The 17,666-nt window shown below is 53.6% G+C and overlaps 3 protein-coding genes and 1 non-coding gene across 4 annotated transcripts; 2 read left to right on the top strand and 2 right to left on the bottom strand.

Annotated features, from left to right (window-relative positions):
• The first annotated feature begins 313 nt into the window (after positions 1-313).
• Positions 314-5,511, top strand: SMAC4_02144 (uncharacterized protein). Its single transcript, XM_003350383.2, has 3 exons — positions 314-835; positions 927-3,322; positions 3,372-5,511. The coding sequence occupies exons 1-3, from the start codon at positions 547-549 to the stop codon at positions 5,133-5,135; spliced, it is 4,449 nt and encodes a 1,482-aa protein (XP_003350431.1). The 5' UTR covers positions 314-546; the 3' UTR covers positions 5,136-5,511.
• A 116-nt stretch (positions 5,512-5,627) lies between these two features.
• On the top strand, positions 5,628-5,739 carry SMAC4_13676. The gene is made up of 2 exons: positions 5,628-5,665; positions 5,698-5,739. It is a non-coding gene; the product is annotated as a tRNA-Leu (tRNA).
• A 518-nt stretch (positions 5,740-6,257) lies between these two features.
• On the bottom strand, positions 6,258-7,820 carry SMAC4_02143 (uncharacterized protein; the record flags this gene model as incomplete). Its single annotated transcript, XM_066089712.1, has 1 exon — positions 6,258-7,820. One exon carries the CDS (start codon positions 7,818-7,820, stop codon positions 6,258-6,260), a length of 1,563 nt encoding a protein of 520 aa, XP_065946947.1.
• Positions 7,821-10,909: 3,089 nt separating this feature from the next.
• On the bottom strand, positions 10,910-17,020 carry SMAC4_02142 (uncharacterized protein). The gene is made up of 5 exons (XM_024655625.2): positions 16,409-17,020; positions 15,936-16,349; positions 12,747-15,566; positions 12,326-12,687; positions 10,910-12,270 (listed from the first exon to the last, which is right to left on the bottom strand). The coding sequence occupies exons 1-5, from the start codon at positions 16,976-16,978 to the stop codon at positions 12,156-12,158; spliced, it is 4,281 nt and encodes a 1,426-aa protein (XP_024511500.1). The 5' UTR covers positions 16,979-17,020; the 3' UTR covers positions 10,910-12,155.
• Positions 17,021-17,666: the final 646 nt, after the last annotated feature.

Genomic DNA, 17,666 nt, shown 5'->3' on the forward strand with positions numbered 1-17,666 from the left:
CTTAGCGCGGCGGGCACACAATTGGACTCTGGACGGAGGAAGATGCTAAAGATGGGGCCGTGGTGATGGATAAAGTTAGGATGACATTCCGAAATTTTGGAGACCGATCTACAAAAATGCCTGCCGCAGCCACAGCACTTTTGGAGACGGTGGGTCTGGGGTCGACATCAGGTACCTGACAGGGGGGGCCGTTGCTGAAAGGTACATGGCTCGGTATGTGCCTTTACCTATCCCCTTAGGTCACAGGAACGGGACTGCCCCACCTCTTAAACAGGACGTGACGGGGACAAGGATTCGCGCTTACAGTTTACGGTAAAGTACGCGACGAGTAACGAAACTAAGCGCGTCTTTCTTTTGTTATTGGATGGGACCAATTGAACCCTGTAATCCCACTATAATCTTCCTCTCGGTCACTAACACTACCTACCACATCACGGTTGAACCCGTTGATATTCCCTTTCAGAGTGTTCGCCTGGTGCTCCTCTGTTGTCTCTCTCCCATCCAACCTCGAATCCTCAAGGCAACATCACAAAAGGGCATGCCAAAATGTCCCGACGAGTAGCCAAGCGCGGCAAGTTCGCTGAGTTCCGCGAACTGCGCCAGTCCGGCAAAAAGAAGTCCTACGACGTCGGCGAGGTTGACGAGCTCTACGAAGAAGTCGACGAGAACCAGTACAAGAAGATTGTCAGAGACCGCCTGAACGAGGATGATTTCGTGGTGGACGACAACGGCGAAGGTTACGCGGACGACGGCCGCGAAGAATGGGATCGCCTTCCCCAGTACCAAGATGACAGCGAGGAGGAGTTGGGCCTACCCGGCAGCAAGCCGCGCAAGTGTGAGCAGATACAAACTCAAAACCAGATGATGGGAGCAAATAGTAAAGCAGTCGGGTTCTTTATGCTGATCTTCGTCATCCTCCCTCTTAGCCAAGAAACAAAAGGAACAAGAAGATGCGAAACGAGATGCCAACGATAGAGACATCACCGAATACTTCACGAAAGGGGCCGCCAAAGCCCCTCCAAATCAAAAGGTCATCAAAACCGAAGAAGATGACAAGTTCCTGGAAGACCTCATTGAAAAGGTCACCGCAAACACCCCCACCCCGGTCACACGAGTAACCAAGAAGAGAGAACGATCAGTCGAGAGGAGGAAAGTCCGGGTGCTCTCCCCAGTACGGGAACCTCGGCCACCCATGGCAAAGAGAGCCAAGACAGTAGACGACAGGGCATCATCCCCAGCAGGAGACGACGACCTTCTACCAGACGACGACTACCTGGCTGCTATGGACGACGAACCTGCGCCTGTTTCCGACTACCTTATGAGCGATGCCATCATGCCATCCTCACCGGCCGCAAAAGTAGCAACACGGAGGACGTTCGGTAGGTCGGAACCTAAAAAGAAGGAAGAGGATGAGGACGAAGATGAGGACATGATGGAGGTTGCCCATACTGGAGCGGTAACAGCTGCCAGTGTCAACATATCAGCATCCCGTCAAGTCAAGAAGATCCTAAAGGCAGATCCCATTCCGGCCAGCTCATCACCCGCAAGAGCGCCAGCACCGGAGGTCGACGCTGCTTCTTGGAACGAGATCAATCAGAAGCTCAACGTCGTATCCATGTCACAGAGCGAGGGCAGGAGTGTTGGCAAGATCGACTATAAGGACGCTATCGAAGAAGACGGCAGCTTGAACATGTTCTGGACAGACTATACAGAGGTCAACGGCAGTCTCTGCTTGTTTGGCAAGGTTCTGAACAAGAAGACCAAGACCTATGTCAGTTGCTTTGTCAAGGTTGACAACATTCTCCGGAAGCTCTTCTTCCTGCCCCGCAAGCACCGTGTGCGAGGTGGCCAGGAGACAACAGAAGGGGTGGAAATGATGGACGTCTACAACGAGGTCGACGAGATCATGACCAAGATGAATGTCGGCATGCATAAGATCAAGGCTTGCACTCGCAAGTATGCGTTCGAGCTTCCAGATGTTCCTAAGGAGGGCCAGTATTTGAAGCTCCTCTACCCATATACCAAGCCTGCGATGGAACCCACCACCCAGGGCGAAACCTTCTCCCACGTCTTCGGTACCAATACGGCTCTGTTCGAGCAGTTTGTGCTCTGGAAGAACATCATGGGCCCCTGCTGGCTCAAGATTGAGGATGCCGACTTCACTTCCTTGAGGAATGCCTCGCACTGCAAGCTGGAGGTCCGGGTAGAACATCCCATGATGGTGTCGGTTCCAGACAACGTTGAGAGCATCGAGCCTCCTCCTTTGACGTTGTTGAGTCTTGCTATGCGCACAGCATTCAATCCCAAGGATAACAAGCAGGAAATTCTCTCGGTCAGCGGAAGAGTTTACTTCGATGTGTCGCTCAGTGACACCACTCCCGCAGACAAGCTTGCTTCTCGTAGCTTCACCGCTGTTAGACCTTACGGTAGCGCATTTCCTATCGGCTTTGAGACCCTTGCCAAGGAACGAGGCAGAGGTGTGCTGAAGCTCTTCAAGCAGGAACACGAGATCTTGAATTTCTTGCTCGCACAGATCGACGTTGTTGATCCAGATGTTATTCTTGGACACCAGCTGGAAGGTGTTGACTACAGTATTCTGCTGAACCGGCTGCACGAGAAAAAGACACACCAATGGTCTCGTCTGGGTAGACTCAGGCGCTCACAGTGGCCATCATCCATCGCCAAGATGGGTGGCAACGTGTTTGCAGAACGCCAGATAATGTCTGGCCGTCTGCTATGCGATCTTGCCAACGATGCCGGTAAATCAGTCATGACCAAGTGCCAGAACTGGAGCTTGACTGAAATGTGCAGCTTATATCTGGGCGGCGAAACTCCCAGGAGGGACATTGACAACGAAGTCGCCCTGAAGACGTGGGCTAACGCTGACAAGCATGGTTTGATGGACTACATCTCGCATGCCGAGACCGATACTTACTTCATCGCGGCTCTTGCACTGAGGACTCAGATTCTGCCTCTTACCAAGGTCCTCACCAACTTGGCTGGTAACTCGTGGGCAAGGACACTCACCGGTACGCGTGCCGAGCGAAACGAGTACATTTTGCTTCACGAGTTCCATCGCAACAAATATGTCGTTCCGGACAAGCAGACTTTCAAGGGTCGCCAGCGCATTGAAGAGGAAAATGCAGAAGAGGAAGGCGGAGAAGGAGCAAAGAAGAAGGATAAATACAAGGGTGGTTTGGTCTTCGAGCCAGAAAAGGGTCTCTACGACAAGTTCGTTCTTGTCATGGACTTCAACTCCCTTTACCCTTCCATCATTCAAGAGTACAACATCTGCTTCACTACAGTCGATCGAACATCACTAGTAAGTCAGGCTCCCGCCTCTGTTGAAGTCACAAGCTAACGCACAATAGTCCGAGGACGATGATGCTGTCCCTGAGGTTCCCAAAGAACAGGCCCAGGGCATCCTCCCCAAGCTAATTGCTACACTCGTTAGCCGGCGTAAACAAGTCAAGTCCCTGATGAAAGACAAGAATGCCACGCCTGAAGAGCTTGCTACTTGGGATATCAAGCAGCTCGCCTTGAAGTTGACTGCCAACTCCATGTACGGCTGTCTTGGCTATACCAAGTCGCGCTTCTACGCCCGCCCTCTTGCCGTACTTACCACCTACAAGGGCCGTGAGATTCTGCGAAGCACCAAGGAACTGGCAGAGAGCAACTCGCTTCAGGTCATCTACGGTGATACTGATTCCGTCATGATCAACGCCAACAAGGACAACGTCGCAGATGCCCTGCGTGTCGGCCACGAGTTCAAGAAGGCTGTCAACGAGCGGTACCGCCTCCTTGAGATCGATATCGACAATGTCTTTAGGCGCATCCTCCTCCAGGCCAAGAAGAAGTATGCTGCCATCAACATGGTCCAAGTTAACGACAAGTGGGTTGAGAAGATGGAGGTCAAGGGTCTCGACATGAAGCGTCGTGAGTACTGCGGCTTGTCCAAGGAGATCTCGAACCGTATCCTCACCGAGATCCTCTCGGGTGACGACACTGAGGTGTCCGTCCAACGCATCCACGAATACCTTCGTGACATATCTGCCAAGATGCGCGAGGGTGCCGTCCCTGTGCAGAAGTACATCATCTTGACTCAGCTCGGTAAGGCGCCCAAGGATTATCCCAATGCCGACTCGATGCCGCAGGTCCAAGTCGCACTCCGTGAGTTGGCCAAGGGCAAGACCATCCGCAAGGGCGATGTCATCGCGTACATCGTCACGGGCGACAGCAAGACCACCTCGGAAGCCGTGGCCAAGCGTGCCTATACCCCTCAAGACGTGCTCAAGGCCGAATCCGGTCTGTCTCCGGACGTAGAATGGTACATTGGCAAGCAAATCTTCCCTCCAGTCGAGCGTCTCTGCGCCAACATTGTCGGCACATCGACTTCCCAGCTCACCGAGAACCTCGGCCTCGACGTCCGGCGCTACTCCTCCAACACCAACAACAACAACTCTTCCGGCCCACAAGACCTCGAAATCCATCCTCTCGAGTCCCAAATCCCCGACTCCCTCCGCTTCCAATCCTGCGCCCGCCTCTCTCTCCGCTGTCGCAGATGCAAGACCTCTTCACCCTTCGAAGGCCTCGCCTCCCCCTCCTCTGTCAACAACGTTACCCCCTCCGGCATCCAATGCCCATCCTGCCAATACGTCCTCCCAACTATCAGCGTCGTCGCCCAAGTCGAAGCCGCTGTCCGCGCCCAAACGGCGCGCTACTACGAAGGCTGGCTCGTCTGCGACGACTCCTCATGTGGCAACCGCACGCGCCAGATCTCCGTCTACGGCACGCGCTGTCTCGGCTCCAAAGGTCTGGCGAGGGGCGAATGCGGCGGCCGCATGCGGTACGAGTACAGCGAGAGAGACATCTACAACCAGCTGGTGTACTTTGCTAGCTTGTGGGACGTGGATAAGGCCAAGAGAAAGGCCAAGGGAAATAACGATGAAGATGGTGATGCGGATGCTGCTAAGCTAAGCGCCGAGGAGAAGGAGAGGGTGGCTATCATGGCGGAACGTAATCGCGTGAGGTTCGGGACGGTGAAAGGCGTGGTGGAAAATTATTTGGATAAGTGTGGTAGGAGGTGGGTGGCTATGGGTACGCTGTTTGCTAAGTTGGGGTTTGTTGCTCAGTGAGCGGCTGGCTGTGAGTAGGCAAGAAGGAAGGAAGGAAGGAAGGAAGGATAGATGATGGATGATTGGATGGATATAGGTCTGAATGAGTAAGCGGATGGATGGATGGTTTCCCTCTTGTGTCCACATTGTCAAAACTGGCGTTAAGGACTGGCTTGCTTCTACATTACGGGCTTCTCTTCTTAAATGATTATAGCTGCTTTTCAATACCTTACCTTGCAAACACCATGTCATTTCGCGAACCATTTCATATCAACAGTCCCGTAACAAGCCTGTTGTTGTATACAATAGTCTCCAGCCCTTTGACGATATGTACCTATCCCATAACCCACTCCCACTCCCATCCCATGGCAGGGATACATCCCGACCGACCCTCACCACCTCTTCAACCTTCAACCCTAATCCCCACCCACACCAAACCCCGGAACCCCCCACCCTTGCCAGCACCACCACGCTTTTAAACCACACCAACGAGTTAAAAATTCAACATCAGGAGGCAAGATGGCCGAGCGGTCTAAGGCGCCACGTTAAGGTTAACCCTTAATCCGAGTTAAACAACTCAGTTCCGTGGTCCGAAAGGGCGTGGGTTCGAATCCCACTCTTGTCAACACATCATTATATCATTCTCCTAGCTCGGGTGGATGATCATCTTTTGCGACATTCATTTTTTCGGTTTTGATTTCCCTTCTCTTTTTCTTCTGGTTTCAATCCTGCAGGTCGTCAACGGTCATTACTGGTCGTCTATCCTTGTTTCGCATATCTTCTTCGACGCTTCTTTATTTTTTTGGGTGAATATCGTCTTGGAGGTCGTCATGATGGACACACATATAGCAGGCATATAATGAAGTTTTTCAGGGGCTAGATTGAGACAACAACAAGGTGATGCAAAAACTCCAAGAAGTGCCCGCTCAAGAGCACTCAATCTTTGACTCCCTTGGTATAAAGGGTGTGCAATATTCATTTAGTCAGACTGCTAAGTACAGAGTTGATAAACCGACCGTTATTGATGCGTGTTGAAGCATTCTCGCTGCGTGGATATAGAAGAATGGTCATGACTTCGATGTAGACATTCCATAGTGCCCCAGATGTAGTGTGATAACTGATAAGATACCCATGAGATCCGGATCACCTAACACCACCCCATCTTCCCCTGGAAGCAGCCGACTTATTCAGCGCCAACCTCCTCCCGATATTCCCAAAGCACACACAGCTGCAAAACAGCACACTAAGCATCCAAATGCCCGTCTCAATGACGGCGGCATTCCCGCTAGCTCCTCCCATAGCACCACCACCCATCCTCCCCGTTGCGTCCCTAGGCAGCCGGGATGTTGTCCCATTAAGCACGCCCATCGCAGGTTGCCCATTCGTCAAAATGTGATCGTGGTACGCACCCATTCCTCCAGCCACAGGCGCAGGCATCATGTCGGGGTCGCCCAGCCCCATCAGGATCGCGGACCCCGTGACGCCCACGGCGGCGCTGAGGAGGAAGCCTGGTTTGGACCGGTCGATCAGATACCACAGAAACGGGTTCGCTAGCGCCAGGGTGATGGAGACCTGCATCGTCGAGGTCCAAGGCAGACGGCGGATGGCGAAGACAATGCCGACGAAGGCGCCGATGCTGCGGACGACGAGGGGCCAGTCGGCTTCGGGTGGGGAGGTGATGCCTTCACCCGTGCTGGATTCTGTCTCAGTAGGGAGGAGAGTGGCTGATACTGAAGACTTCCTTGGGGAAGACTTTGACGAGGGAGGTTGTTGCAACAAAGCAGCAGCGGCCTCCGCAGCAGCAGCAGCTCGTCGCCTTTCCTTCTCTTGCTTGGTCACCCTGGCCCTCTTCCCAAACGTCTCTTCCCATACTTGATCAAACCAGGGAAGTAACCTTCCCAGCACCGCGCCGGCCGCTCCCCAGAAGGTGAGGTACCGCCAGCCGTAACCGCCCGTGACGCTGTCTCCGTTAGGCAAGCGAGTGACGAGCACGCCATAGCCCATGCCGAGGGCGAAGAGGAGGATCGTCCTGAGCAAAGACCAGAGAAGGCCCATTACTGGGCTGTTGTTGTTAATGTTGCCGCTGTTGATGTCTGATGATGAAGATTCGCCTCTGAAAGTGGGGATGGTGGATGTTATGGAGGAAACTCGTCGTTGGCGCTTGGGTCTGAAGGTGATGGTCTCTTGGTAGGTCTCGTCATCGTCGTCGTCTTCATCCCTGGCGTCTCCGGCAATGCCTAGTACATTGGCCGCATCATCGGTTTCGTCCTCTGTTTCCTCCTTGAGTTGCTCGCCAAAGTAGAATCCATTGCGTAAGTTTGATGCCGAGCGACCTACTCCGGGCGTCGTAGCGGCCGTCCCAGGCTCGCTTGGATCAGAGAAGATGCCAAAGAGGGTGGAAGAAGTCAAGTTCCGGAAAGAGGTAGCTCTGCTGATATTGGACGAGTCAAGACCGCTAGTGACGGCTCCGCTGCCGGCGGGAGAGGCGCTGGTGTTGAAGGGTGATCGAGGGTCCAGGAGAAAGCGGAGGTCGGCGGCTGTGATGCGTGGTTGGGGCGAGGTGTTGGAGTCTCTGCCGGGCGCTGGGGAGGGAGACTCGTCCTTACGAGAAATCATTGGTGGTGAAGCTAGGTTGAAGGGTCGTCGAGGGATCGGGCGGAAGATTTTGGGACCATCTGTGGTCCCGCCATTGGAGTTTTGGTCCATCTTTGTAAGAGCCGCCCCTGGTGGCTTGCTTTCCCGTGCCGTCTCGTGCCACGCTGGTGCTGGGCTGATGTAGACAAAGGGCGTTGTAAACCTTATTGAAGCTTATTGAAACTCAACAGGAATGTCGACCTGGAGCATACGAAGCTCCAGGATATCAGGGATACTGTATAGATATACTCGGCGTGCTGTTTCTCCTCGTACGGATGGTAGATGCTGCAAGTCGGCCGACTGGCGTCTAGATTGTTTCAGAGCGGAGATGCCCGTAAGCAAGATGGATCAATGGCAAGCGCGTTGATGTCCAAAGAGGGTGCCCAACTCGGGGAATCCAAAGCGCCTCGAAGAATCGGGAAACAGCTGAGCTGATGGTCGTGGTGGTACAAAGAAGCTTGATAGGTCAGTCTTCGGATGCAAAGTGATGGATCTTCAGTCCGGAAGGGTGAGTGAGTGAGGAGAAGCTTGAACTTCCACCCCGCTCCAATGCTTATTATGGCTTTTTGAAAGATGTGAAGAAGGAACTACTCCAGGCTGACGTGAGTGAGTGCGGGAGAAAAGAAAAAGTCTTCTTGTTTATATGGAAATTAAGGATGAAAAGGAGTTAGATCCGCCTAGATCGAGTTAAGCACGCGGAAGGGAGACGAGAGAGGAAATAAGAGCCATGGGTCAGGGATATAGCATGTACTGTATTCCGTATTCCAACAAGGGGACCAAGGATTGTCAAGGGATGGTCTGACTTTGCGTTCCTTCCCCCATCTGATTCATCTGACACAAACCAACCACGTCTAACAAGGCAGCCTGTAAAGTCGTGATATGGTAAATGCAATGATCACCATCAACAATTGTTAATGGATTGTATGGGGCAAAGTCAAAACTAGGTACGAGATGCATCCGAGATGCACCAGATGCACCAGACGCACCCCGTGATGGATGGCCATCATTGGTGCGCTGGGCTACGCTGCAGTTACAGTGCAGTTGCATCCACGCGGATTCACAGCCGAAGAAGCGGAGAACAGGGCAACAGCATCCAGTGAGCTTCGAGATAATTCAGAAGGCAGTTAGTTGCGCTCGTGCCTTTCTCATCAGCTTTCCACATTTTCCACCTTGCACTTTGCACTTGCGCTTTCCCAATCCCCATCATCGTCGGTCACCACACCCGAATCCTATGGTGCAAATGATTGTCAATTGCCCTGGAAAGAGAATGGTCGCTACTGCAACTTGCAAACGCCAAGTCTACGCCTCTCTTTGCCAAGTGGGAACTGCCACTCCCTCGCCGCTGCCCTAAACAGTGACTCCTGATCCAAATTCCTGCTCGTGGCTTCCATAAAATTGCCCGAGACACTTGCCGTTCCAGGGACCATTGAAACGAGAGACATGGCGGGAGGTCACTTCAACCAACCTCTCCGTTCTTCGAACCCGTCCTTCCTTCCCACAGAGAAAAACAAACGTTGCAAGGGGGTTCTGGACTCCAAGATCCGCGCATCTGAATGGACGAGAGCCTTCTTTAGGAGCGGGGTCCATCTCCTGTTGTTGCCTGCCATGGACGCGGGACGATCAGTTCGACTGCCGTTGATTGACACTCAGTTCGCCTCTTTTTGTGGCAGGTGACGCTTTACCAAAATACCAGAGCAACGAGCATTGCCCTTGTTGCTGCGGGGCAAAGTTGTCCAATATCGAAGCGCAAACCAAATAGAACAATTATTCTTAGTTGGATGAAAGGACCCAAGCCAATGTCTTTGGAACTTTCATCTGTTTACACCTTGATCCAGAAATCAACATCATTCCTCTGACCTCACTGACCCGAACGAGAAGTCTCGTCTGAATATTCTGTACAGCCCCACATCCACCCACCCCATCCGTTGATCAGATCAATCTATCAATCAGATCAGTCACTCCACCCACCACGCAACCGCATCCAATCTGCAACCTTCTTTCTCCAGTTCAACCACTCAAACCACTCAGCAGCCCTGATTTTTACCGCTGAACTGACTGACCGTTTCAATCACATGTCAGCAAATAGTCAATGTGCCTACGCAATTGAACATGAACAGATTCTGACAGCGTCCACGTACCTACCTTCTACCCTACCAGCCTATATAAAACAGGGCAACGAAACAAAGCCACAAACGTCGCACAAGGGATTCGGACATGCAATGCAATAAAATAGCTGGCAGAACCGGTCAGGGTTGCTAAAAACAAGGAGGTACGGTCAGCAAGCAGCAACCGAGCGAGCCAAAACAGACAGACAGACGATTTCCTCCTCTGCCCGGGTCTCATGACATGACTTTAAACCTTCCCCCCCACGCTTTGAGCGACGATGTAGATATGAACCATAAACGAACATACTCGGCCCTCTTTCTTCATTTTACCCCTGGCAACCAGTTAACCAGAAATCCGTCAAGCCTGATACCCGATTTTACTGCAATGGTCATTGGATTGGATACACGCCAGAAGTAGATAGCATTGATATCCTCACAGGTAAGTCCAATTCAGTATATGTAAAACAGGTTTTCTCGTCGGTAGCGTCTTGCAGCTCGTCGGTTCTTTGGGTGGTACAGAATCCGACTTTTGTTACTGGAAGGGAGAAGTATCGTCAGACATCGTCACTAAGGCGGTCGGATTGGATTGGACCCCTCCCTGACTAGTTCTAGCACTCACTACACCACACTAATTAGATCTGCGAGGATCGCTTGCCTGGGTAGGCGGCCTTCGGACAGCATTCGGTTCGGTTGTCAATGTTGCATGATTATGTAGCTTTGTGTGTGAATGTGTGTGTATGTGAGAGAGAGAGAGAGGGTAAACAAGTGAGTTGAAGTAAAGAGAACCATAAATTTGCCTGTATAATTATCGGATCAACGGGATCTCGGTTTGGCCGCGGACTGTACGTAATTAGCATCACTAGCGAGGACGACAACATCAGACATAACAAAGGAGTTGGTAGTTCACCTCGCAGAGTCGAACGGGTTTGGGGGGTTAGGTAGACAGGTTAAAGTTATGTCTGAACAACTAACCTACAATAACATAACATGTATGAGATGCAATAACCAGCAAGACGTCACAAAGTATCACCTCATGAGACAGCAGTCTAATTAAAACCATGTATTCGCGTCTAAACCATATGTACAAGAATGCTGAAATTTTGTTGCTGGGTTCGAGAAGTCAGAAAAAAGACAAAAATACAAGAAAACCGATAAAAAGATTCAATCGCCCATCCGCCCAACCACCCGCTCAACGTTGCCACAGTCATCGATAGTCATCGATCGCGTGGTGACTTGGCTATCCATATTCCCTCGACGACAGACGACGATGATGATTGTGATGATGGTAAAGAAGATCAAAGCGTCGCTGTCAACGGACCGGATTGCAGCAGAGATCCTACCTACTAGGAAAACCACGGCAAGAGAGGAAGGACAACGAAGATGGCGGCAACGTAACAAAACGGAACATACAGACACACAAAAGAAGAAAAAACTCGCGTCGAACCCAATGTCTAGAAAAGGCGGTTCCCAAAACATGAAGACAAAACCGACAGCATCGCGAGGAGAGAACAAGACCCAGCAGATAAAGAGTTCGGAAAAAGAAACGACCACATTTTCACCCATCATTCCACACAAGCGCTAACGGCACACATACAAACACGCACACAAGACAGAGAGGAAGTATTAAAAGTCGAAGTAGTAGTAGTAGTAAACTCTTGTTCGCAAATAACAGAAAGAAAAAAAGAAGTAAATGTAGACAAGTTTTGATCATCGGAGAACCAGAATCATTGCCCAACCTGATTTCCGTGAAACGCCCCCTGAAAAGAAGACAAAAATCAATCAACCCTTTGTTGCCAGCTGTGTAGCCATGCGTATGTGTGTTCCGTGGGTGAAACAAAAGCAGAGAGAAAGCCGGTAGGCAAAAGAAGTTTCAGCCCATCCTTTTTCCGTCATACCTGCCTTCACATCCTTTGCCAAGTTTTCCCCACAGACCGAAACTGTTTCTCATCATAAAATCCTCAATCATGATCCGAACCTCAAAACGTGATTTCATCTTCCATGCTGCTGGTGTTTTGTATCCGCCTCTTGGGAAGGAAACTGAGTCTATGGTGTGGGGAAGGTAATGGTAATTTCTTTTCCTCTGATGTATGTAGGAGAAAAAGAAGAGGTATCACTGAGATATGGAGGAAAAAAAAGTTAAAGTAATAAAGCAGAACTTTTGGAATGAATCCCCGACCCGCGCAAATGCATAATTTGGAGAAACCCGCCCGGTCTATGCTCACAGAGACAATTCCGGATGCTCATGATGCGATACACCGTTGAAATTGTTTTGGGTAAGAGAGGAAAAAGAAAACCGTCTGCCTTATTCATCCTTCTTCTCGTCATTATTCGTGGTATCAGGCGTCACCTTGGACAATGCTGGGGAGGCAGAGGCCGAAGGAGGGGAGCCGGGGTGGTCTCCAGCATCAGCAAGAAGGCTGTGGATTGAGTTAGTTTGTCGGTTCAACACGTAGAGGGACACAGTTATCATACCTGAAAGCATTTGCGTGGGAAACCGAATCGTTACCGCGCATGGAAGCAGTACGGGATGAGCCGCCAGAGTCATCACCACCGCGGCCAAAAGCACCGCCAGGGCCACCGACTTGACGACGACCACTGTTGCTCCTAGAGTTGAACATGGACGTAGGGGGGCCGAAAGACATGCCCTGGCTACCGGCGCGGCTAGTGTTGCCCTTCAAACGCTTGAGATCACCAAGCTCGACCTGGTTGTTGGTCATGCTCTGGTTGTAAGGGAAGCCCCTAGCATCTCCGCGACCGGAAGCAGCACGGCCTCCAAGGCCACGCTGGCCGGTACGAGCATTCTCAACCGCCTTTGCGGCGGCAGCAGCCTCAGCCTGTGAAAACTAGTTAGTTTCATGATACCGCATTGATTAATGATTTTGCTGTAACTTACCTCAGCGCGAACCTCCTCCAACGTCTTAGGACCCTTGTTAGCCTCCTTGGAGACCCAGCGGGCCCTGCGAAGGTCGACAATGTCCATGAGCATGAACCTCAAGCGGCTTGGGAGGTCGGGAAGATCCATGATTTGCTGGATGCGGCCGAAGTAGACCTCCATCAAGGGCCTGCCCTTCTCGGTGCTGTCGAGGTTGCCACCGACCGTCCTCAAGAGCTTGGTGAGAGACTCAATTTCGGCCTCATCGGGAATGCCCGTAAACTCGAGCAGCTTGCGGACACACTCGTGCATGATACGTTCCGTAAGCATGCCAAGCTTGAACAGTTCACCAATGAACTGGACGAGGCCAAGACCACGACGCTTGGCGGCGGCGGCAATATAGTACTCGTCGGACATGAGGACAGCCTCGGAGGCCTTCTTGTCACCCTCCTCACCCTCCTTGGGCTTAGGAAGGTCCACCTTCCAACCACGCTCGAACTCCTCCTGACACCTGTTGAGAAGGTACTTGCGGAAGAGGGCGCCGCCGCTGACGACGTTGCCCTGCTTGTCCATAATGTTCTCGTCGCGGATCTCGGGGCTCATGGTCTCGAGCATACGCTTGCAGAACTTGGCATACATAGAAGCCCAGTGGGCTTCGTCCGTAGCCTTCTCGAAGGTGAGCTGAATGACCTGGCGCAGAGTGCGACCATCCTGCTCGTTCTTCGACTGGTGAGCGATCTCAAGGATCTGGTCAGAGATCTTGTCGAACTTCTCGGGTGTCATCTTGTTCAGGGCAGCCTTGACCTTGCGCTGAACGGTCTCAGGATCCAAGTGGCCGGGGGTGGGCGCCTCAGCCTTCTTAGCTCCTATGCTCATGGGCTTCCAGCCAGTTGCGGACACAGTGATAGGCTTGAGTTCCATGCCGGCAGTGAGCGGCATGTTCTTGGCAGCCTGAGCCTCGTTCTTGGAGTAACCCTCGCGCGGCTTGCGACGGCTGTTCTGACGGGGCGAGTCGGGGGTAGCAGTCGATGAAGGGGTGCGGCTGAGGTTGCCGGGGAATGTGCCTTGGCGTCCGAAAGCCATAGTGCCCATAGCACCAGGTCTACCAAGAGCGCCCATACTTCCACTAGCCTGTTGCGACATAGCGAAACGCTCCGCCGAAGTGGTTCCAGGGGGCAGGGCAGGCTTGCCAGAGAACTGGCCCATGGCAGGGAAGCCGCCGCCCGAAGCACCGCCACGGCCTCTCTGGGATCCAGCACCAGGGGTGCGAGCGGAGGCCGAGCGACCACTGTCAGAATCTCCGATGAGAGACTTAACCTGCTGGTGGAATTCGGGAGAGGGCTGCTCCGTGAATACATTCTGGAACTGCAGAAGGAAGTTGGCGTCATACTTGAAGATCTTGCCCTTCTTAGAAACAGCCTGGTTGAGGGCCGGGTTGGGGGAAGCGATGCCGGCAGGGTAGATATCATACTGCACACCAGGGAGGAGACGGGCGGACCGCAGAGACTGAAGAGCAGCGCTGGGCTGGGGGGCCTCAACGGACTTGGTGTTGAGAGGAGCAAGGTTGAGAGCAGCAGGCTTGTTCTTGCCGAGAGCCTTGGGGGCAGCATCAGCCTCCTTCTTGTCATCGGCCTCCTTCTTGGTGAGAAGATCGGCGACAGACTCGCCCTGGCCGGACTCCCTCTCCTTGCGCTTGCGCTCACGCTCTTCCTCGATTCTTTCCATCTCACGTTCCTGCTCGCGGAGCTTGCGATCGTTCTCGGCAGCGTTGGCCAGGCGCTCAGCCTCGGCCTTCTTCTTGGCCTCCTCGGCCTCAATGGCCTTCTTCTTGGAGATCTCCGCCTGCTCCTTCTCACGGCGAGCATCTCTCTCCTCGAGTTCGTTGAAGTAAGCGTCCATCTGCTCATCGCTGAGTTTGCCATGGTCGATGTTGTTGAGCTCCTTATCAGTTAGCTTGGCGAAGTCGAGGTTGCTGTAGTCAATTTCAGACTCCTCCTTGGCCTCAGGCTTCTTGACAGCAGCAGCGGCGGCATCGGCATCAGCCTTAGCCTTAGCCTCAGCTTCCTCCTTAGCCTTGGCTTCCTCAGCCGCCTTCTTCTCGGCAGTAACGCGCTCCTCCTCCTTGGCCTTCTCCTCGGCGGCGGCCTTCTCGGCGGCAGCCTTTTCAGCAGCGGCCTTATCAGCGGCCTCCTTCTCGGCAGCCTCCTTGTCAGCGGCGGCCTTGTCGGCAGCAGCCTTCTCAACGGCAGCCTTAGCGGCCTCTTCCTCGTTGGTCTTATCGGCGGGAGCCTCAGTCTTGGCCTTCTGGACTGCATTCTTGAATTCGTCACGAAGTTGCTCGGCAGTCTTGCCAGTTGTGCTCTCAGTACGACCGTGGGTGGGGGCAGTAGGCTTGGCGGGAGGGGGGGTAGGTGTTGAAGCAACAACAGGCGGTGTCTTTGACTGCTGCTGGATGCTGGGTGCCGGAGAGGCAGGGCCCTTTATCGCGGAAAGGTCGAGAGGGTTGCCGTTGGGATCCTTGATAGTTATGCCTGCGGACTTCTTGGGTCTAGCAAAGTTAGAGGAAACAATGGCGGGCGCGGCCTGGGCAGGACGCTGTGTCGGGGTGCTCTGCGCAACGACGGGTGCCTGGACTTGACCAGTGCTCGACGCGGGACGATCAGAAACCTGCGAAGCGTTACGGGACATCGGCTGAGCAACAGGCTGCCCTTGAGGCACGAAGGTGGGAGGAACGTATGTGGGCTGGAAATGGGGGACAGGCTGGCCCATATAAGGCATGGGCTGGCTGTAGGGGTTAAAGACGGGACCACGATAGTCCATGGGAGCAGGATATCCGGGCACCTGTTTTTGCTTTGTTAGCAGATTTTCGAATTGGCCGCTCGCGGGCGACAGGTCCATGCTGCCGAGCGATGGCGGAGAAAACATAGGAACAGAGCGGAGGGGGACATAGTCGTAGCGAGCTGGCGGAGCATTTGAGAATTCCGGCATAGGCGGACCACCGTTGACTTCTTGGTATGCGTCTGCCTTGGAAGCCCAACGCTTGCTCTGACGTCGAGGCTTCTGAGCCGGATCATCGCTCGTACTTGACTGTGGCTGTGAAGAATTAGGGTGCCTAGGATGGATACTGTCTGAATCCCGGCGTGTCCCTTTGTTCTTTTTGTTGACAGGCTTGAATGTGGAGGGGTTGTTGGTAAAGGAAGGGGGAATTACTTGTTGCTGGTACATGTTCATGCCGGGGTAGAAGGGCGGCTGAGTAGGTGCCAGGCTGGCAGAGGCCATGGTAGGGGTGCCGTGAGTAGGAACAGCGTGAGCCGGAGCCGGGCTCGAACGGTGGGGCTGAGGAGAGTTAGGATACTGCTGCATGCCTCCGCGGCCTTGGAAGTTGTTCATGCCACCACGACCAGCGTTGTGCTGGGGACCGTTGTAGGACCTGGTGGGAGGGAAGCCCATGGTGGGGTTGTTGTTGTAGTTGTTATAACCCCCGCGGCCACGGCCCTGACCCTGATAGCCACCACGATGGCTAGCCATATGGCCAACTGTCTCACCGTGAGCAGAGGCTTGCGAGTCCCGTCGTGTGTGGACTGGGCCATTGCTGTGAGAAACAGAGTGCTGCTTCATATGGCGCTGGAAGAGGAACTTGGTCAGCAAGCGGTTGCTAAAAGATATGATTGGGTAAATCTTACATCGTTGTCACCGGGGAAGCTACCGAACGTCATCGGAGCAGAGATGTTGGAGGGAGCCCGCTGGCCACCGCTCTGCTGGGGCACCTGAGGAATAGGCGAGGGCGAGGCGGCGGGAGAAGAGACTCTGGCGTTACTGCCAGGAATCGGGATGGGGACGGAGCCAGCAGCGTGGGGAGTGCTGTGGGTGATGGCAGGCGACTCTTCGAAGCCGAACTGGATGGCCTTGGCGCCACCGACAGGACCGCCGTTGGCGTTGTGGCTGGGAGGAGCGGCGCTGATGGTGACGGAGCTCTTCCTAGAGTGGTCAGCAGAGGCTCCGTTGAGGCCCGAGCTACCTCTGGCGATAGGTACGGCGGGGGTGATGTTGGGCCGGCCGTTCACCGGGGCAGCTTGAGGCTTGCCATTCTGGGCGGGAGCGGAGGAACCAACCACGACGGGGGGCTGAGAACCCGTCGCAATCAGCGGCGTGCTTGTCTGCTTCTTCGCACCGGCTGCGGAAGCATACGACGTTGCTGCAGGAGCGGACGTAGGTTGAGCCGGAGTGTTCTGTTGACTCGCAGAGGAAGTCATAAGGGTATCGGGTGACTCGAAAGCCGGTTTCTTTGTGGATGGTTGAGTGCGCGTTGGGGAGGGGAGAGGGTCGAGGATGGACGAGGTGTTCCCGGGGGGTGGGAATGTCGAATATCAAACTCGACAAGAAAGGTCGCCGCGCAGTGGGGACAAAAAGTCACAAAGACTGGGATCAATTTCGACGCGCAAAAAGAACGGCGGCCGAAAGAGAATGAGAGTGCCTGGAAGGAAAACCGCTGGTGGGTTTTTTTGGCGGATTGGATTAGGCGGTTGTAAAAACCGAAAGAGACCGATACCGATGCGCGTTGCACTGACGGTAAAAGTCGAAAAAGACTGGAATGGAGTCTCTGGTAGAGAGAGTGAAGGCGGTGGTGGGTGGGTGGAGGATTTCCTCTTGGTGGGTGGGTTGGACCTGGCCAAAAGTGGGTTCGTCGCAAAAAAACGAAGCGGCCGGCGAAAACCCTCGTTGCTGCGTCCGCACTCTCTGGTGGATTGGAAATGGAAGGTTGCGTTGCCTTCAGGGTTTGGGTTGGTGGCCACTGGTAGGCACGTAGCTTGGCAGTTGGGCCAATCTCGTGGGTCTTTGACGCTACCGCGATCGATAAGGTCGACGATAGGGTGTTCGCTCGCCCAACGCTCAATCAAATGAGTTAGGTAGAGTGGGCTTGAGTGGAGATGGAATCAAGGG

Source organism: Sordaria macrospora, chromosome 4 (genome assembly GCF_033870435.1).
Source record: "Sordaria macrospora chromosome 4, complete sequence".
Lineage (NCBI taxonomy): Eukaryota > Fungi > Ascomycota > Sordariomycetes > Sordariales > Sordariaceae > Sordaria > Sordaria macrospora.

Coding starts and splice junctions, on each gene's coding strand:
- SMAC4_02142 (XM_024655625.2), bottom strand. CDS start 16,978: ATGACTTCCTCTGCGAGTCAACAGAACACTCCGGCTCAACCTACGTCC. Junction 16,350..16,408: donor GCTTCCCCGGTGACAACGAT/GTAAGATTTACC, acceptor TTCCTCTTCCAG/CGCCATATGAAGCAGCACTC. Junction 12,271..12,325: donor TCCCACGCAAATGCTTTCAG/GTATGATAACTG, acceptor CTCAATCCACAG/CCTTCTTGCTGATGCTGGAG.
- SMAC4_02144 (XM_003350383.2), top strand. CDS start 547: ATGTCCCGACGAGTAGCCAAGCGCGGCAAGTTCGCTGAGTTCCGCGAA. Junction 836..926: donor CGGCAGCAAGCCGCGCAAGT/GTGAGCAGATAC, acceptor CCTCCCTCTTAG/CCAAGAAACAAAAGGAACAA. Junction 3,323..3,371: donor CAGTCGATCGAACATCACTA/GTAAGTCAGGCT, acceptor AACGCACAATAG/TCCGAGGACGATGATGCTGT.